Raw genomic sequence first — 21,923 nt, forward strand, 5'->3', positions numbered from 1 at the left:
GAGGTTCATATCTTATGGATTTAAGGTTGATTGATTTCAATAAAAAGGTCTCAATCTTTGGGGGGGTCAGGATAGATTCCCCTTAGTAAGGAGGTCTCTGCCTTAATTTCAATTGTATATTTATTTCTATTTTGTATCTTGAATACATGAGAATATACTCTACAACGTAACTTTATACCTAGAATCAAACATCCTAAGGGTAGGTTCTAGTCATTACATGAGGGGTAGGCATATTATCTAGTCTTAAAAAGGGTTTATGACCTACACAATGACTACCTCTCATAAAGGCAATATAGGGGTTTATAAGGAATAATTGAGGCACAATATGATCATCATTACCAAGTAAATACTTATATCATAGTTAGGTTTTTTACAAATCTAAATCCTGACTAAAAGTCATGAAGCAGACCTATAATCCCCCACCTAACCTATAATTGAGTTTACACTCTTATAATTAAAATGCATGAAAGCATAAATTCATATTCGATGTTCTTATGCATAGATAATATATAAAAAAATACATGTTAAAATTAAATCACCCATACCAAAAAATAAATAACAAACAAACAATCAACAAAGCTTAATTTAACTAGAGATTTCCCTAGTGGAGTTACCGTCTTGTCATACTGTGCCAACATCAAATGGTAAGTCATCCTTCTAGATTGAGGGGGGGTTTTGGATGTGTTGGGATTAATAATGAAATTATGATTTAAAGGGTTGAGGAGTCACCACCTAATATTATAGTCACAAGAAAATCTACTAGTTTGTATGAGTACGAGTAAGGGGACTGGTTGTGCATAGAAAGACGTATCACCCTTAGTGATCCCTACCTATGGTAAGTTGCATTATTGATTGATTGTTTTTTTTTCCTAGATCATGTTTCTATTTGTTGGTTTATCTAAAGTTCAAGAAAGGTCATCATCGGTAAAGAGATTCATATATTATGGATATAAAGTAAATCCTTCTTAGTAAAGAGATCTTTATCTCTAGGAGCTTAAGACAAATCCCCTTTAGTAAAGAGATATTTATCTTATCAGGCTAAAACTTAACACGACCAAAAGATTGATGTCTTCTCCCAAGTGCAGGAGCGTTGAAGTAATAAATAACAACAACAACAACAACAATGATAATAATTAGTAGCAGTAGCAGTAGCAGTAATACTAATACAAATAGTAGTAGTAGTAGTAGTAGTAGTAGTAGTAGTAGTAGTAGTAGTAGTAGTAGTAGTAGTAATACTAATAATGATAGTAATAATAAAAAGGACTTTGAGATGTAAGATTAATGTGAGGATTAAACAATGATAAAAACAAATGTCAAGGTTAGAGGATCCACTAATGGTACTTCAAAAAAGTATAGTATAAACTCTTATTACTCAACTGGAAACCACACACAAACGAGGTTCCAATCAGATTATAAATCGTTAACATGATTATATTAATTATCTTATTCGAGTAATGCCAATACTTGTAAATATTATCAGGTATTCATGGTGATAGCTTGTGTTAACAACAAATCAAGTTCCTTTCATAGCATATGTGTAGGTTATACAATACGGTTTGGCTATGAAAGTGCCAAGCATTTGTTGTACCAAGGGTTGTTCAACACGAATCTAGATTAACCATTTAACATGCAAGGTATTAAGAGTGAGCAAGATAATAAATGTAAAACATGTTAGTATCAAGCATTAAAGTCCATGTTGAGTTTATACTATACTTATTCTTACACCATTAGTATAACCTTTTTACCTTGACATAATGAAAAAAAGAAACATAAATAAACAAGATAAGAACATAATTATATAAGGAAAGGAAAGGAAATGAAATGCATAAATAAGATATTAATATAACATAAAATAAAACTTAAACATTACAAAATACAGAAAAAGAGAGCAAGAGCATAATCTTAATCTGAACATCAAGATGCCTAAATACATGCAAATGCCTTCTTTTATAGGCGAAAATTTGGAACTATTGATTTGATAAATAATTGTTGAGTGGGTGGCCACATCTTGACTTGGTGACAATCCTTATCTTCTTGTCTGAACAAAACGTCATTGCTAACGTTAAAATTTGAACCACCTTTACTCATGCTAGTTCTAGGAAATTGTCTCAGCTTTCTAGAAAAAAACATTGAGGTCATTTAGACTTCTAGAACTCGAGATATGGGCTGAACACTAAACAGTATCTGGGTTGTAGGACAGATTCGGACTTCTCCGTTGTTGCTATAATTTGGACTTGAAAACGACCTTTTTAAATCTTGAACTCCACATGAAAGTTTTAGGCCTATGTCTTATCTTTCTATCCATATAAAGCAGACCTAAATCCGAGATCTACAGCTCCACATATGCCCCAATTATCAAACAGTATTTCAGTTTGGACTAAACCAGCATCACTTTTCTAAGCTTCACCCTCTCTTTATCTTCACAATTTCAGTAGTTAAATTCATCAATCAATCATTTAATTTATGTGATAGGCCTACATTTAAGATGAATTTTTACCATATATTAAGGTATCTTATACTATCAGACTTGTTATTATATAACATGCTTTAGTTAAGGAGTTATTAATACTTCAAGTGCAACATGATGATATAAAATCTGGATAAAAATACATTAAGTACTAATCAATACCCCTAAATATTAAAGTCTATAATTAATTCCTAACATTTTATTTTTGTCAATTCGTTTAATTTAATACTGGAAACATGCATTATATTGTAAAATTCATACCTCAAATATTAATTAAACAAATTAATTTTTGTGATGTTTTTGATATTTTAGTCAAATCTTAATGGATAATCACAAACTTGTTATGATATTCATTAATTAGTTTTGTGTTTTTCAAACTATGATAAAAACACAATTTATTTTTTATATATAAAAAATATGCATGAAAACATTTAGAATTTGGCTATATGAAAATTAAAATTTTAATGTACTTTTTTAAAGAAAGATTTTATTATTTGTTTAAAAAAATAAAACTGGTTTATTTAATATTAGAAAAGCACCTCACAAGATGGAAGCTTACATATACACCACCTCAATGACATTATTCTCGTTAAAAAGAGTTCGTCAATACTAAAATCAACTTTTTTATTGCTAGAAAGTGATCAACTAACCAGTTTCTCTTCTCTTTTAATTTTTTATGATTGTTTTTCTTTTATCAAATTTCAAGAACTAAAATAGAAAACAAATGAAGTTTAATACTAAAACGAGAAAGCATTAAAACATAAGGAATAAAATGAAGAATTTTAAAAATCTGAGGACTCACAGGTAATTGTTTGCACCTCATGAACATTAAAAAGAAAAAAAGTGATTGCCTCTTTGTTTTTGCTTCTATGTTAAAGTGTTTCCTGTTATTTTAATATTTTCTAATTAATAAAATTTTATTTTATTTTGTAAAGTAAACATAATTGACACTACAAATACAATATATACACAAACCAAAATGAATTATTAGACTTTAAATCATGTTGAATATAACATGAAAATGAAGGGATAAAAGTTTTTTTAAAAAAAAAAGTGACTAAAACCAATAAGTGCAAAAGGATAAAAAGAAAAAAAAATGAGAGAGAGCCAAGCCAATTGCACTGTAGTGATCAATAGTGAACTTGGGTCTTTGTCAACAATAAAAAAGAAGCAATGAAATGACTTCTTTTAGTTTATAACTAGGTAGTTTTTAAATTTTATTTTTATTTATTTTTTATAATTAAAATAAATATTTTTACGTGATACTATGATTTTAATTCTTAATAAAACAAAATATTTTATCAAATAAATTATTCTTTTCTTACACTTGAATTTTTTTTTATCAAAATATATTTTATTAGTAACATGTTTTTTTGAATTAAAAGTAAAGGAAATTAAAATATTTTCTTTTAAAAGTTTTAATAATTTTGAAAAAGTAGGAAACTATACGTCCCTTCTCTTTAATTTAAACAACATTTTCTTATTGATGCATTTTTCAATGACAATATCTGACAAACAGAATATTAAGGCTTAAATTAGACCCTCACACTGCAAGCTACAGTGCCAGAAAACAGTAAGCGATCATGGACAAGAAGTTCAAGGAAGAGATAGAACGAAGGACAGTTAGTGGAGACCTAGGCATTTACATGATCACCAAGAATTTAGGAGTATAAAAGCCAAGATTGAAGGAAGCAAGACATCAACAACAACAAATGTAAAACCCACTTCGGAGCCTGTTTCAAACTACTGAAACTTTTAGTAGGGCTTGTATCAGTACACTGTCAACTTCTTAGGCTTGGTTAGTTTGGTTTTCATGGAGATAAGGTCCTTTTGGTTAGTTTGGTTTTCATGGAGATAAGGTCCTTTGTATGCTTGGTTGTATTTGCAGTAGCTTCCAATGGCTGGAAAATTTCCATTTTATGTGCATGCTCATGTAATGAATGTAAGTATGCAGTTCAATTTGTGTTAGTTTAAGAATGTCTTAAGATGAGGTCTGCAGCCTTAATTTCCATGTTCATATTATTTTTTTATTTTGCATACAATAGTAGAATATTAAGTATTTGAGTGTCAAAACATGGAATCCTAGCAGTTAAGCTACCCTACAGGCTACAGCCTGCTACTCAATTGTTCAAGTCCTCGATTACAAAACAACCGTCAACACATCCTCATGTAAATAATACCAAATTGAATACATGTCACAACCACCCTACATTTAACAAAAAACACTGCGATTTCGGCATTAACACAAGCAGTGGTGACAATAATGTGAAGCCCTATATAATATAGTCGTTTGAAGAAGCACGAGGAGCAGCAGCAATAACCATGATGAAAGCAAAATTCTAAGAAAACATGATAAAGAAAATAAATTGAGCACCAAAACCACTAAGAATGTTGAATGATGGTTGTTTACAAGCACACGTAGGCCGTGACAGGTCCCAAATAAATAAATTTATGAATAAAATTCGAAATTCAAATAACGAAACAATAACTCAAAATGCTGGCATAACTAGGAAGAAAGTATGTGTTGCTGCCGCTACTCTCCTTGCCATGCCCAAACAATGTCCTTTAGAGCTGGTCTTATACCATTTTCCAGTATCTGTAGGTATTCCAGGGTATCACCACTAGAACTTTTCACCTCTACCAAATGCAAAGATGGAGTGAACTCAAATATTTCTGTATCAATGGACAACGCCCCTTTCCTACCTTTCTCTGATCCCTCCAACTTCAACAGCCCTCCATCTTTCTTCTTTACTTTTAGCTTCAGAAGCCTAGCAATGTCCTCCAGCTTGGATGTAATGGTTGAGGCAGAGTGCATTGATATGAACTTTTTTTCTTTCTTCTGGTTATCTTTCGCAAACAAACCAGATAAGTCAAACCCAGATGAAAGAGATATGATATCAAAGGCATTCAAACTGGTAGGCTGGCTCAACTCTTTCTTGGCTTCAGCAGGAGCACTGTCATTCTCACAAGAGTCAAATGTCACATCAGCAGCCAAAGGATCCAATCCAGTAACTTCATTTTTTATTGTAACAGCATTAGAATCGAATCCTTTTCTAAACCAGGAATTTTCCATTATTTTTGTGATGGAAATTCTAGTTTTTGGGTTAGGATCAAGCATCCTTGATAGCAGCCTGCACATTTCAGGTGAAAACCAGTTAGGGAACTTGTACTCTGCCTTTCTTATTTTTCGGTACATCAAAATCAGATTTGCATCATGAAATGGGAGATAACCGGCCAGCAAAACAAACAAGACCACCCCACAAGACCAGATGTCAGCTTTGGCCCCGTCATAGCCTTTCCTGTAAATAACTTCAGGAGCCACATATGCAGGAGTTCCACAAGTTGTGTGCAGCAAACCATCTTGACGCCTAGACTCAGCAGCAGCACTCAAACCAAAATCTGACACCTTCAAACCTCCATTGTCATCCAGTAATAAGTTTTCTGGTTTCAAATCTCGGTGAGAAACACCTCTGCTATGACAAAAATCAATTGCACTGATTAACTGTTGAAAATACGTCCTAGCAACATCTTCCTTGAGCCTCCCTTTTGCTACCTTATTAAAGAGTTCGCCACCTTTAGCATATTCTATCACAAAGTAAATTTTGTTTTTGGTGGCCATAACCTCGTATAGTTGCAGAACGTTTGGATGTTTAACCAATCTCATGACAGATATCTCTCGCTTGATCTGATCCATCAGTCCTACTTTCAGAACCTTCTCTTTGTCAATGACCTTGATGGCCACACTCTGGCCAGTTTTCAGGTTTCTCCCATAGTAAACCTTAGCAAAGTTTCCTTGGCCAAGCAATCTCCCAAAATCATACCTTTCCATCAACACATTCCCCTTATTTTCCATTGTCAATAAGAAATCTTAATAGACTATATTTATAAATTATAATTCACAGAATGGGAATCTTTAGAGCTTAAAAACTCAATCGTCTGCGCCAAGGCAGTGCTTCAAAACAACAGCAATTCTATTTCTGATTTCCTTGTCCATTCGAATCCCAACTGTGAATCTGTCAAGTGTTGAGTATCCGACCTCATACGGAATGGATAAGCGCAACCTAAATGGCAATTGAATTTCACAAGCTCTGCAACATGAATTACCAGAGATCAAGCACATTTTTCTGCATTCCCAGTTGTTTTTCTTTTGGTGCTGGAAGGGAGAGATGGAACACCAAGCTAGCAACAAGAACAATAATAACAAACGTAAGTTCATTGCTCGGGCATAAAAGAAATGAATATCATATCGGAATCATTTGATTGGAGAATCAAAAAATCATAAAGGGGATCTAGAAATTGTCAACAGCCAAATCCACAAACAATATGAATTAACAAGTCAGGTACTTTTTATAGAATAATGGTGCCATCAATGCATGCATGGTTGCTCAGAAAGCCCAGGTTGCAATTATTCAAAAAATAATGCATAAGTGAATAAAACTTCCGATCCGATTAAGGGTCCCTTCATTTTCCATCCATGTCTAATGTATATATAGTTTCATCCAGTGAGAATATTAACCAGTCAAAATCCAAAAGATACACCCAATATATTGGAAGAATTAAAGGCTGTAATGCAGATCCTAAATCAGAAACAAAAAACAAGCTAGAGTAAAACTACCCAACCCCATTGCTAGCTTTCCATGACTTTTTATGTACCAACTCCTGTACCAAATTGAAAATAATAAACAAACAAAATTAAAAGCAATGAATTCCTAAACTATCTAGTGAATAAGTTCATAATCTTAAATGCAGATTTGCCATTAAATTTGAAACATGGCAGACTATTCAGAAATCATAATTAAGATTTACAATAACAAGAGAAATGCATAAATTAAAGGGAAAGAAAACATAAACAACAAGGAAAAAGGAAAAAAAAAAAAGAACCGTTGAAACTCACCCAAAACTTGACAGAAACAGATGGTGGTACGCTAATGAAAGAAACAGAATGAACCTAAATTCAAACAGAGAAATTCATACGTTAAGAACACAGCATCAAAACCCATTTACATATTTTGTTAGATTGATATCAACAAAACAACAAATCCCATATCCAAGGATATGAAAAGATTAAACATTTGGATAAACATGGGAAAAGTAAGCAGATGAAGAGACAAAAGATCTTACAAGAATTACGAAAAAGAATACATGGAACATTGATTACCTTTGAAGCAAAGAAAGAAAGGAACAGCTAGCCTTAGCAAATCTTAACGTTCGAGAGGAGACCAAAATGAGTGAGACAAGTGCAATGTATGTAAGTGATGTTGACGATGGGCTGCCCTTTCTCTGTCTTTTTGGCTATTATTATACCGTTGTGGTGGCTTTATAATCAGAGAGAGAGACATCGCGTCGGAATTAAAGTGTGGGAGGAGAAAAGAAGGAAAGAAGCGCCCACCCCCCCCCCCCCCCCCCCCCGGATTTTGTATTGGCATGGAAAGAAGTATTCTTCTTTACTCCCTAGTTTTTCAAATCCTTTCTTTGTGTTTCAAAATATATTAACTCTTGCTTAGGAATAATCATTATTTTGTGAAAAACGTTTGATGGATTTCTTTCAAATCGGAAATGGAACTCTGAAGATTTTAATTTTTAGTATGTTTGTTAATGCAGTGTATGATGATTTTATAAAAGTATTTTTTAATTAAAAAAATGCATTAGATTAATATGTTTTTTTAGATTTTTTTAACTTTTAACATTATTATATAAAATCATAAAAACACTAAAAATAAATTAATTTAATATTTTATCAAGCAAAAAAAAATAAAAAAACACTTTAAAATATGACAATTAAAACTTTCTAGCATGATAATCAATTCTCAACAAAAAAACAAGTGATCAAGATATAGAGCCCGTTTGTTTTTTTATTTTAAAAATACTTTTAAAAAAAATTAAAATTTTATTTTTTTTAGCTTCAAAATAATTTTTATTTTTATATTATTTTGATATATTGATATTAAAAATAAAAAAAATATTATTTTAATATATTTTTAAAAAAAAATATTTTAAAAAATAATTATTCTCCTAATATTAAACAGAATCATGGGCCTCCAAACAGGAAGAGCTATGTTGTCATATCCTTCATAATCATGGTGCTAAATAACTCTACTTTAGGACATTTAAAACTTTGGAGGTGACACCGGAAACACAGAGGCACAAAAGGTATTAGTATGTGGGTCCAAAATTATTATAACGTTTTGATTCCTTAATTCATTTTGCGCTGTAAAGTTGTATTCGGTTAAACAAATGATTTTTTTTTTTTTTAAATTAAAGTGGTTGGAATTTCTGTTTTTAACATTAATCGCCTTCTCAATATCCTATTATCTGTCATTCATTTTTTTTCCAACGAATATAAAAATCTCTCTTGGTTTTCAAAATTTCCTGATAATTAGATTAATCACTTGCTTAGTGAGCAGTTTAATTTATTGCAAGTGATTTATGAAATGTGATGGAGATTATAATTAATTATTTTATTGTTTTGGTTCTAAAAGTCACAACATTTGTGTATTGAAACTAAACATGCCTTTACATCTAGTCTTGGGAGAAGCCATATATGCATGAAATTGTAGCTTCATTTACTTCAATAAAATGACATTGTTAAATATAAAAACCAACTTTAAAAGAAATTATGAATATTATATTGCTAAGTTAGGAACACCTAAAAATTTATAAGAAGAGATAATTTTATATATCAATTATATAATTCAAAAAAAAATACTCACAATAAGTTGAAAACGACACCATGTGAGTTATGAAAATGAAGGAGATACTTTTTATAAAATACTTTAAAGCATAGGGATGTCTTGTAAAAAATGGTGATATCTAATCCCTAAAAAGGAGATATAACCTAAAACTATGAATTATATATGTCTATAATACTAATGCATATCAGTTTCTTGTATACAAATCAAGTATTAAGAATATTAATCCTAATATTATAATAGAATTAATAAAATTAATAAATATTGTCATTGAACCTCGAGTATTTTATATATCAATACTGTTAGAAGAAAGAAGGAATTGCTAAATTTTTTTTTCTTGGATCTCTCTCTCTCTCTCTCTCTCATACATATATATATATATAATATATATATATATATATATATATATATTGTTTTCTATCTATCCGATATAAAGTTCTATTGCTCAAAAAAATTTCCTTTCTTTAAAGAATAGGAATATTTGATGAATGGTATTAAGAATCATTATTATTTTGATATAAGCAAAGGAATTTTCCACTCGCCCCCCCTCTTGTGTTGAAGAATAAGAAAACAAATAGAAAAATATCCCCTAGAATATTTTGTTTCCCTCATTTAACCTTTTCTTTTCCGCTTAGTTATCTTATGCTTAGTATCAATATATAGTTAAATTTGATTCTATTAGAATAAAAAAAAAAACTATGAATATATTGTATCACAGCTAAATCTGTGAATAATGACATAATCACTTCACTCCAATTTAGTTTGTTTTTAAGAAAGCTTAAGAAATTTATCCACTTAAAAGAATGAATAAAAAAAGCTTAAAAAGTCATCATCAAATCGAATATAATGAAATTGAGAATAGAATGCATAAGGAAAAAAAAAAGAAAAAACAATTCAATTATGATTTTCTAACTTCTTAGAAAATGAGCCTTAAAGCTATTTTGAGATAATTTCTTGTCCTAAAGCTTGTTATTGGAAGGAGATAGTTAATAGTATGATTAAGTCCATCATACAAAATCATATATAAGAACTAGTAGATCTTCCACCTAGAAATAAACTATTAAGTCATAAGTGGATCTTAAAAAAAAAAAAATGAAAGCCAATAGAACTATTGAAAAATACAAAATAAGACTTGTTGTCAAAGAATTAAAGAAACAAGAAGATATGACCTATTAGGTCATAAATGGATCTCCAAAATGAAGATAAATGCTAATAGAACTATTAAAAAATATAAAACAAGATTTATTGTCAAAATATTCAAACAACAACTTTTGTGTCCGTTCAAAGGTGCCTTCAATAATATTTTTAAACTACTCTAATTTTCATCTAAGTTGTTGCTTGGGTCACAAGTAGAAATGATTTTTTTTAAAAAAAGAATATTATTTATTTACATGTTAATATATATAGATATTATTCTTTTTATTCAAGATTTTCAACGTTGCATGATTCTCTATTGTTATTTAAATTTTTTGAGTTTTGTTAAACAAGTTTATTATTTTATCTTTTAAATTGAGTGTAAGTTGTGGTATTCTCGTCCACATTGTCTTATCAAGCACAATTCTCATCAATGTTAACAAGTGAGTATTATGCTTTTTACGTTTTTTTTTCTTGGGTCTAGATTCAAAATCACTTCATGTTTAGGATCGATTAATTTTTAATATAAAAATAAACACACTTCACAAGTTAAATAACTTGCACAAGAACTTGACTTTTTATCCTTCTTTTTTTAAGTATAACCAAGTCTTTACCACAGATACTTTTTATCATTTACTTTTAAAACTATATAGCAATCTCCATGGCATGAAAAAAGGAGTGCTGAAACGGATGGAACACTTCAACTCAGAAATTAAACCTCCTCGTTAATAACCTCATACCTAATATGGTTTTGGACAATCAATGATGCAAACACACCTGCAATCACCGTGCCCTTGCCAAAGGACATTTTCCCATAGGAATACCAGTGCCACAAACTCCCTAGCTTGCCAATCTGCCTTAGAAAACTACAGGTGCCAAAACCTCAAAAACAATGAGAAAACAATCTGCAACATTCCATTATTTCCAAGCTCCATATTACTATATATGGTCTTGCTCTCAAGCTTATGCAACGCTCTCATGTTGAGAAATTGACCAAACTACCTAAGATAAACAGTATTGCGAATACACTGAATAATCAACTACTGATCTAACAGAAAGGAGTTGATAAAGATAGCAGATCTCAGTTTAGCAGAAAATCATCCAGTCACATGCCATATTAGTATCTGATTCCTTTAGCAACCTCGAAAAAGTGCGCAACATTCTCCTCAGGTGTGCCGACTACAATTCCATGACCAAGATTAAGTATATGTTTTCCTTTACCGGCTTTCTTGACAACATCATTTATCCGATTAGTTATGAATTCCTTTGACCCAAATAGAACACCAGGATCTACATTCCCCTGAACAGCTACATCAGGTCCCAATCGCTTCCTACCTTCAGCCATATCAACTGACCAATCCAAGCTTACAACATCTACACCTGTCAAAGCTAGCCGCTCAAGCAAGCCTCCAGATCCACTAGCATAAAGGATTAGCGGGAGATTTGGATGGGATTGTTTTACAGTATCCACGATCTGTTTCAAGTATGGAAGACTGAACTCCTCAAAATCCACAGGGCTAAGCTCTGTGGCCCATGAGTCAAAGATTTGAACAGTTTGAGCTCCACTGTCAGCTTGATATTGAATGTATTTTGCCATAGAGGTCGCAAATTTCTGAAGTAATGCGTGGAGAACCTGGGAATGGAAAAAATGGTGAATTGAATTTTATTTTCATTGTATTCACCATGAGAAGGATTGGCAGCTGCATGTCTTACATCCAGAAAACTATAGAAATGAGAGATTAGGATAAGTTAGTTACCTTGGGCTGGGAGAAAGCTAATCTCTTTATTTTAGTAAAGTGTTTTGATGAACCACCTTCCACTACATATGAAGCCAGGGTGAAAGGAGCCCCTACGAAGCCCAGCACTGCAGCTTTGTTTTCTACCTAGAAAGGGGAAGATACTGTTTGACTGAGGTAAAACGATATAAATTTAGAATTTCAGATGAGGATTGTATCCATATGCATGCATATGCATGTTCAAAGCAGGATAAAATGTCTCAGCTACTTCATGAAATCTAGCTCAAAACAGGAAACACTTGATTCAGAGTGTTCTGATTGGCCATGCACATGTGGTTTCTGAGGCTCTTAGTTTAAAGAAATCCATTGGTTTATTTAACACTGATCATGGTAAATGTTCCTCTTCAAATTAGGAATTGAAAATGTGCTAATCTTTCACTATTTGTTTTATAAGATATCAGCATTGCACTAGCTTTTATTATAAGTGTTTTGCACATGGTAGGAATCACAAATGGAAATACCATCACCTTGATCCAATTCAAGTTCTGAAGCAGATGGGTTATAGATGTTCAAATGCAAAAACCTTCATAAATAAAGGATAACTTACCAAGCGGTCCATTACTGGTAGTAGAGGCTTTATATAAACAGATAATTGAAGAAAATGCACACAATCAAGGCTTGCTTGCAATATCAAAAACTAAAACGCTCCATACACAAAATTCAACCTCTTTTCTCAGGATTGTCAATGCTTCCCCGACATATGGAACTGATTCCTCAGGAACAAATTCCCTAACTTGATCAACATCATCAGCTGTGCGCAAAGGATTGAATATAACAGGACCCTTGCCTTTCACAATGTCAAAAGGGATATTCATCCCAGAAAGTGGAGTAAGAATGTCAGAGAATAAAATGACCTGTGCCAACAATCAATAACAAAATCAGAGAAGAGAAAGCAAAGAATATGACTCGAAAGGAGACACAGATATAAAACTATTATGTCCTTTGTTTTATTTATGAATATAGAACTCTGTTTGAAAGCACCAAATTAATCGATAATAGTGATTATTGAGATACAGAAGACACCATGCAAGCTTCTGCATAAAACAGAAGTTCATGAGCAATTAGCATTTTCTGCATAAAACAGAAGCTTCTAAAAGTTATCTTACTCCATCAGGCCTGAAAACTTTCCATGGCTGTAGAGAAATTTCCACTACAAGATCAACATTTTCTGATCTTTCACGAAATGAAGGATGCTTCTCACAGATGATTTGGTAACTCTGTCACAAAAAACAGTCTGTCAATGAGAACCATGATAAATAAAACATAAGCATAGCTATTCATGGCAGCTACCTTGGATGTAAAGGGTATGAAAATTTCATCTAGAAGAATTGCATGATCAGTATTGGTAAGCTGACATATTCATAGCCAGGCAGAGAAGTTTAAGGAAAAAAAAAAGAGAGGAAACGATGGCTACTAGAAATTTGAACCATTTTTAAAGCTCACATGTGCATAGCTTGTAAACCAGTTCCTGGATTAGACAACCAAATTATCCTCATTTTGAGGGGAAAATGATGGGCCAGTTAACAAAAGCTAGAAAATAAAATGACGTTTGAACGGCAGAATATACTGAAGTTAGGGTTTTGGTGCCATCTATTGTTAAAGTCACAAAAGGGAAAGTCAAATTTAGTCCTCAAAAAGTATGGAACACCAAAAAAAGAACAGTATGGAAAAATGAAGCTTCATAGACCTGCCTTCATGTACCTCCCTGCTTGCCTCATAAGCCAAACGGGAGGTCTTTCAACATCTTCTCCTCTAACGGCATTAAGTAAAAGGGGCTCGGCAACAGAGGATGCTTTAGGTTCGGCCACAGTTCCTGAAAGAGATTTCTTTTTAGCATAGAAATTCAGATCAAAACAAAACCCACTTAATTTTAAAGAATTTCATTTTCCATTTTGAGATTGAATTGAATATAAAGTCCATAGGTTAAGAAGAAAGAGAGGAGATTACTTACCTTGAAGGGAAGAGTGGATGATTGGGGTGTACTTGTTGTAGTTGAGAGACTTTCTTGGAGATGTAAAAGGAGAGATTGAGGAAATGGAGGAAGTAAAGCTGCAAATGGAAGACATTGTCGTTGGAATCAAAGCTCAAAGTTTAGGTTTTTGTTGAAAACCTCTTCGCATTTCTTTATAAAATCTAGACTTGTTCTCTCTTTCTCATTCCTGCCTGCCTTGAAGTGTTGAGAGTGGATTTTATTGTAGATAGACAGATAGAGAGGTAGATAAGGGGCCTGCAAATGGGCAACTGCTGCTTCTTTCTTTTCTTTTTTTCCAACACCTCATGTTCTCGGCCCGCCTCATAGGTTGTGTTTATTTGTGTGTTCAAAAAGTTTTTATTTTTATTTTTAAATTATTTTTTTAGATATTTTTAAATTATTTTATTATGTTAAAATTAAAAAATAAATTTTAAAAAATAAAAAATAAAAAAATATTTTTTAAAATATTTTTAAATAAAAATATTTTAAAAAACAATCTTTATTACAATTCCAAACATTACAATCCCTTTAATTTATTTAAAATAATTAATTAGCTATTCTATAGTGTCTTTATCTATCTATGTAGATATTTTTTTCATTAACTTTTTGCTCTAAAAACACTCTTTTTATAATTTTTTTTATTATTATTTTACTCAATTCTTTTTTTATTTTATTTTTAAATAATAAATAAATAAATAAATTATAATATTCATATTCTTTGGTTATATATATATATATATATATATATATATATATATATATATATATAAAGAAACCAAGAGCAATGAAGACAAAGTCCTAAGATATTGTTTCGTTAGGAAAAAAAAATGAAAGGTTCAAATAGAAATGGGGATTGAAATAAAACAATTAAGGAATCGAAATAATATTATAATTGTAATATTGTATTTAGAATAATAATAAGAAACTAGAAAGAAATTTATATTGTTTTTGTTTTAAAATGAATAATAATTATTAAAATAATAATTTTATTAATAATGATGGTAGTATAACTAATAAAGTTAATTGTGGTGGTGATAGAAAAAAGAAGGAATGAATGATGATATTAATAACAATAATGTATTTTAAAAAAATTAATGCCATAAGCATCTAAGTTTTCAAAGAGAATTAACAACTTGGAGTAAAAATATTAATATTTTTGCAATTAGATTTAATTAGAGTTTAAAATATTTATACTTTTCAATTTATTATATGAAATTTTTATAATTAAATAAATCATTTAACCTTTAATAGTCTAATAAGTGTAAATACCTTGTAACTATGCATAATAAATCGATCTATTATTAATTATAAAAATATTAATAATAGAAGACTTTGATTGTTACATGACTATGATAGTATTTTGTGTGTTGTCATTTCAACAAGTTAATTTATATTTTACATTTCAGCAATTTAATATTTAATAAAATGATTTTAAGAATGCAGGTCAAATAAGTTATCATGATAGTAATTTTGATTAATTTCACATAAAAAAATTGAATTTTAAAATCATTAGTACTAAAATTATGTGCAAATTCAATGAAAACAAACAAAAATGATGAAAATAACAAATAATCTAAATTAGGTTGATGCAGACATAAGCTAATAGGATAATAATAATATAAAAAACATAATAATTTTAATGAGTAAAAAAGGTTGCAATGTGGACTCAAATTCATAATTTTAATTTTTGAAATTTAAATATATGGTGGCTGCAACTTTAAAAAGTTTATAAAACCTTCAAATAAACTAAAAATATTGAACTATGCTAGAAAACAACCTAGAGTCCAAAAACATTAAGAAAATTAAAATCAAAATCCAAAATAAAAATAATAAATCTAAAAAATCCTAAGAAAATAACAAAATTGACCCAAAAAGCAATTTATGGACCTGGAAGATCCAATGATCCAATAAGCAACATAATGCTCCCACAGCAGAATCGCCTATAGAATCACCTGGAAAAAAATTTGAGCCCGGTTAAATAGTCGGATCTCCTGTTATCTTAATTTTAAGAAGCTAGCCTAACCTAGTGTAATCAGACCTCCTCTTGAGTCTTGATCTGTCCCATTAATCCGTAGACCATCAATAATAATGCACATGAATCACCAATGATAAATCTCCTAAACCTTTTTAGGAGAGAGAGGAATTGCGATGTCTTTGAGTGATAGCTCTTTTCTTTTATGTTTTTCATGTGTTTTGTATTTTTGTTTACCATACTTCAAATAAAAGGCATAATACTCTATTTATAGGAAAACTTGAAAACTCTATGAATGATAAAATATCAACTTATCTCCTAAATAATATTACATATATTATTTTAGGATAATTTTAGAAATTTATTCAATCAAGTCCCTACTTAACTTTTCTAGGTCTAAAATTATAGTTCCCTATATAAATCACATTCTAGCCCTCAAATTCTAAAATTTATTTACAATAAAGTTAAACTTGGCCTTACTTTTTTAAAACACCAAAAAATTCATTTTGTTTTATTTAAATATATGAGATTATAAACGTATATATGTATCCCTGATATTGTGTAAAAAATATTTTCTTTTATTTATATGTTTTGACATTAAAATAATTATTTTTAACCTGATAAGATAATGACCCCATTATCAAGAAGGAATTTTCTTAACCTTAGATAGACCAATTATTAGAAAACACAACAAATACATTAGTTTATATCAGGTGAACAAACAATGCAGTTTATCCTAAGTAAGGTGTATTAGGAGTGATACGTCTTTTTTATACACAACTAGTCCTCTTATCTAGACTCAGAGAAAATTAAAGTTTCTAGTCACCAAAATACTAAGTGACAACTCCATCTTTTTTTACTGATAAGAAAAAATAATTTATTATTTTTTCCACCCATCACCAAGAATATCCCGACTCAAGAGGACGATCGTCACAACGCCACACACGTGGGACATTGTTCTTTGAATTTTCTTAACACGTTGTAATGAATGAATTACTCTTAAAACAAAAAAAAAATTAGTATACTCCAAAGGCCTTCTCGACTTTTCCTTTTCATATGCACAATAAAAATACTAAATTACCCTTGGTATAAGAATTTGTTTAGCTTTGCTTCAAGGATATTTTTGCAAATTTACTTGTTTTTTTTTTTGTTATATTTATGGTTAGTTAGGGGCATTTTCAACTTTTAACAAAAATATGATATTCTTAAAAGGCAAAGCTGTCAAACACGTTGCATTCACGCGACAGTGCATCTTCCTCGTCGATGCCATTTGACTGGCACGTGCCATATTTTATGATGGTCATCCCCCACCTTCCATGACATTCAAAAGGTACAACCGTCCTCTTCACGATCATATGGAGTGTGTGGTCGTTAAAGTTGTGGTTGGCCTTTGGTTGACCTTTTTCTTCTTCTTCTCCCTCTTTTCTTTGTCTTTGTTTTGCAAAACTTGAATTTTATCCTTTGACTTTATTTTTTCTTTCAAGTTGGCTCTTATTCTTTGAATTGCTAATTGTTTTATTTTATTTTGAACCCTTTCATTTTCAATCGTGTCCCTTATATTTGATTCAATTCTATTTCTTTGAATTTGGTACTCATTATTTTGATTTCATTTTACTTTATCCTCAATCCTTTTTTGGCTGAATTTTTCTTTTAATTTCATCTCTCAATATTTTATTTAATTTAATTTTTGTTTCAATTTTTACCCTCATCTTTTTTATTTCTATTTGTTTTGTTTTTCCTCATTTTACTATTTGACTTTGTTTCAATTTAATTTCTAAACAATTTGTTTCGTTTTTATATTGAATTTGATTTTTATTCTTTTGAATTCTATTTGTTTTGCCACTTTTTTTTTCAATTTTATCCCTCAATTTTTTTCTATATTAGGGATTTGGTTTTATGATTTTTTTCATGTTTGCCTTCTATAGACTAATCTCAATCTCATATACCAAATAACAAATTTTAAACATTAACCTAAGTTGACGCCGGTTTTTATTATTATTATTATTATTCCATCATCCATAATTGTGTTGTTTGTGGATTGAGCTTCATTAGTTTTTTTAGTTTTTTTTTTATGTGATTATTAAGATTTCATGTCCAAGATTACATGTTTGACGAGTTAACTCAGATTAACTCAAGTTTTTATTTTTTTCATTGCTTTTTTTCGCATTAAAGTTTTTTTTTTAAATTTTCACCCTTTAACACAAATAAAATAAAAGAGTCTTGGCCCGCAAAACAAACCTCTTTTTTAATGGGCCATGCATGCAGTCCTACCCGAAAGCTTGCGTAGCATGTTTTGCTTTGATTTTTTTTCTTTTTTTCCCCCTACAATTTTATCCTTCCATGTTTAGCTTGCTTATAATTTAATTGGGTCATTTTCCTTTTTCAAAAAAAACTTTTCTTTTCATTATTGTCATCACTTTATAATTAAGTTTTCGTCTCTTTATTATTGTTATTTTTTTTTATCATCTTATTAAAATTAATGTAATTTATTTGATTCAATCAGGTTTATAACCTATTTTTTTTTTTTTTTTTATGACACGCTTGTGTTGAATGATCATCATGTTTTTAAACTAAAAAAAAAATTATTTAACTCATAGTAGAGCACAATCTCATATGATGCAATCTCATGTTATTAAGTAATCAAATATAAATGAAAATATTAAAAGACATTCAAAAGATAAAAACCCACTCACTTTCCTTTTCCATGTCACGTTCATTCTCACTCCTCCCCCCTCTCTCTACTATCATTTTTCTATTATCTTTTCCTTTCTGACCTGCCAACAAAGAAAATAAGATGATGAAATTAAACAGTGTAACTATTATTATTTACATAAGGGAAAGCTCATTCAATTGAACAAAGAAAAGCAAAATTTGATTATGAAATATGTTATGGTTTACATATGAAGAAAACTTCTCAATAACCAACTTAACATGACAAAGATATAGAGTGAACAGAGATAGAGAGAGAGTAGGTTGTGAGAGAGATTAAGAGAGAAGAGATCAGATATAGAGAGAGGGTGATAACCGCGAGAGTTTAGTACATAAGATGGCCAATGACTCAAGGATATATAAGTAATTTTAGTATTATGAGGTCATGTCTAGATTATTTGGGATAACATATATGTTTATTTTCAAGTGCTTATATGGTAGTAGGGATAACAATGATGAGCAAAACCGATGACTAACCACTCATAATTAGCTAAATGTTTATGTTTTCTTATTAAAAAATGGTTATAATTCAATTGTACTTAATAACCAAATGATTGAGTTTAGTTACTTTTATGGTTCTCATGATAGTTAAATTGATAACCAAATTGATACCGATATAATGGTTATCATATAAAATTAAAATATTATTTTTCAGTCCAATTACAATTTAATCATCAATTTAACTATCATGAGAACCTGTTAAATATTGAAAAATAACCATTATGTTATTAATTATAAATAATTGTAATAAGACATACCTTTCAAAATGTATATCGGATCTAGTTAAAAAATTTTAAGAAGATATTAGATATGTGTAAATATATTGTGATAAGCTTACAAGTCAATCGAAGTTTGGTAACATATTATTCAAATTAGAAGAATTTATTGTTACTGTGTTGGTAGATTCATCATAAAGTGTTCTTTCTTAGCTATTTTTAGCCTAATCAATCCAGACTTGTAATGGGTTAGTTTTTTATAGCAATGAAAGATTAAATGAGACTTATTTAGGCTCTAAAATTTTGCATGAGATTGGGCTATAAGGATTTATAATGTAGATTGGATTTATTGAATAATTGGAGTCCTCTCTTTCTTAGGATACATGGCAGTTAGGGACTCTATAAATACTTTATTTTTAGTTGTCTTTTATTTATTTTAGATCTTTATAAGTTATGGCAGATTAGAGAGAATCTTTAACATTTAGTTTTTCATTCTTAATTTACATCTTTGGGCTTGATTAATTAGCTAAAGTCTAAGGCTTGTTTGAGCTTAATTATTAATTAGATTTCAGCTATGGGTCAATGCTTGTTTGGGTCCATACTTTTGAGTTTATTATTATAGGTTTTAGGTCAATTTAACCCATAAGAGTAGATCCATTAGGGTTTTTATTTTCAAAAGTATAAATACTCTTTGTAAGGATAAATTATTCAAAATTGATAATACTATTTATGCTGAATTTATTCAACTTGTGTGAGAGAGATTCTCTTATTCTTTAGTTCTCTAATGAACTAAATTGACTTATTTAAGATTAACTGGCTTTGTGATATCTTCCTCATACTTCTCGTTCATGAATTGGTATTCATAGGGTGGGGGTTCTTATTCCAATAGTGATGGTGTCTTAGGATATGTTTACATTATGTCACACTCCAATCAGACATGTTTCGGCTTTTCGGGATTCATTATCAATGTTGTTGTGAATTGCGTGACCACTTGATCTCGAGATTCGCATCAAAGTCTTTATTAGATAAACAACATCATTCAAAAAAACCTTTTTTTTTTCGTATATAATTTTTTATTTATTTTATGAAATTTTCATTTCACAATTAAGAAGTTTTTATGTTGTAAAACATGTTAGCAATGCCTGCATATTTTTTCTTGCATTAAACAAAAATATGATTTGACCCCCAATAAAACATGAGTCAATTGGCTAGTCTTATGACCTAAAAGATCTAGGTGTTTATTTTAGCTTTGCTATTATACACCAAAACACAAAGCCATTTTGTGGTTGATATGTTCTCTTACAGTGCAATCTTCAAAAAGTTCAATTTGATCTAAAGTTTTAAAAGAATTAGTTTGGTCTATAATTTTTTTGAATTTTATAATTTTCATTCATGTAATTTTAGGTGTTTATGTTTCAGTTCTAAATTTTATTTTTCTCGCATTTCAACCCTGTATGTTAAAAAAAAGTTCAATTTATCTTTGAAGTTTTCACAAAAGTTTGATTTAGTCTTTAATTTAGTCCCTAAAGTTTTCAATTTTTACATTTTTAGTTTATGTAGTTTGTTTTTGTTTTGATCCTAAAATTTTATTTTCCTCACATCTCCATCCCCTAGATGTTAAAGACATTCAATTTGATCCTTGAAGTTTTTGTAAAAGTTTAATTTGATCTCTAAAATTTTCAATTTTTGCATCTTTGGTTTTAGATTTTTACATTTCGATACTAAAACTTTATTTTTCTCATATTTCAGCCATAAAAAAAACTCATCTTAGTATCCATGAGTTAGTTTTGGAGAGGAGAGTTCAGTGAAGGTGTCTTTGTTTCATGATTTATAAATATTGTTTTATTTAGGTTCGATTCTTTATTTTTAGTCTTTTTAAAGGAATGATTTAGGTTTAAAATGAGGTAATTAAACTTTCTAACATATTTTTTAGATATTTTTAGATAAAAAAAGTTAAATTTTAGATCTTAAAAAGTTCAAAAACTTAAACCTTGATTTTTCAATAAACAACATCTCATCTACATATATAAACTTTGTAACTTTATCAAACATGTCATTCACTGTTTTCTAAATTAATAGGGTTGCCAGCTTGGCCGGGAGCTCCCCTTGTCACATGAATTTCATTTGCTTCAACCTTAATTTTTTTATATTTTAAAATAAAATTCTCTTTAAACAAATAGTTACAATAATTTTTAAAACGTCATTTAATTATTTCATTCTTTTTAAATAAGATTAAAGTTCTTTTATAATAATATTTACAATTACTTGATGACTAATATTAATCTTTTCAAATTTTTGAGAACATACATTTAAAATAGTAATCAAATTTTTGTTGAAAACAACATTACCAACGACTACTAACATTTTTCAAAGATCACAAAGAATTTTAAAGAATCCCTTCGTTTGGTTTTGAAAAAATTTAACAATTTTTTTGTGCGAAGTGAATAACATGTCCTGCTGAAAAGATA

At 29.8% G+C, this 21,923-nt stretch overlaps 2 protein-coding genes across 4 annotated transcripts; both read right to left on the bottom strand.

Annotated features, from left to right (window-relative positions):
- Positions 1-4,820: 4,820 nt before the first annotated feature.
- LOC118042918 (CBL-interacting protein kinase 18) lies at positions 4,821-7,857 on the bottom strand. Of its 3 annotated transcripts, XM_035050678.2 has the most exons (3): positions 7,626-7,857; positions 7,362-7,415; positions 4,821-6,646 (listed from the first exon to the last, which is right to left on the bottom strand). In XM_035050678.2, the coding sequence occupies exon 3, from the start codon at positions 6,318-6,320 to the stop codon at positions 5,001-5,003; it is 1,320 nt and encodes a 439-aa protein (XP_034906569.1). In that variant the 5' UTR covers positions 6,321-6,646; positions 7,362-7,415; positions 7,626-7,857; the 3' UTR covers positions 4,821-5,000. The 3 variants fall into 3 exon arrangements, with proteins under 3 accessions (XP_034906569.1, XP_034906570.1, XP_073262925.1); XM_035050679.2 differs by lacking the exon at positions 7,362-7,415; XM_073406824.1 differs by lacking the exon at positions 7,626-7,857 and having other exon boundaries at positions 7,362-7,572.
- Positions 7,858-11,183: 3,326 nt separating this feature from the next.
- Positions 11,184-14,338, bottom strand: LOC118042921 (uroporphyrinogen decarboxylase). The gene is made up of 6 exons (XM_035050682.2): positions 14,038-14,338; positions 13,778-13,899; positions 13,193-13,303; positions 12,752-12,940; positions 12,048-12,173; positions 11,184-11,923 (listed from the first exon to the last, which is right to left on the bottom strand). The coding sequence occupies exons 1-6, from the start codon at positions 14,150-14,152 to the stop codon at positions 11,408-11,410; spliced, it is 1,179 nt and encodes a 392-aa protein (XP_034906573.1). The 5' UTR covers positions 14,153-14,338; the 3' UTR covers positions 11,184-11,407.
- Positions 14,339-21,923: the final 7,585 nt, after the last annotated feature.

Source organism: Populus alba, chromosome 19 (genome assembly GCF_005239225.2).
Source record: "Populus alba chromosome 19, ASM523922v2, whole genome shotgun sequence".
Taxonomy (NCBI): domain Eukaryota; kingdom Viridiplantae; phylum Streptophyta; class Magnoliopsida; order Malpighiales; family Salicaceae; genus Populus; species Populus alba.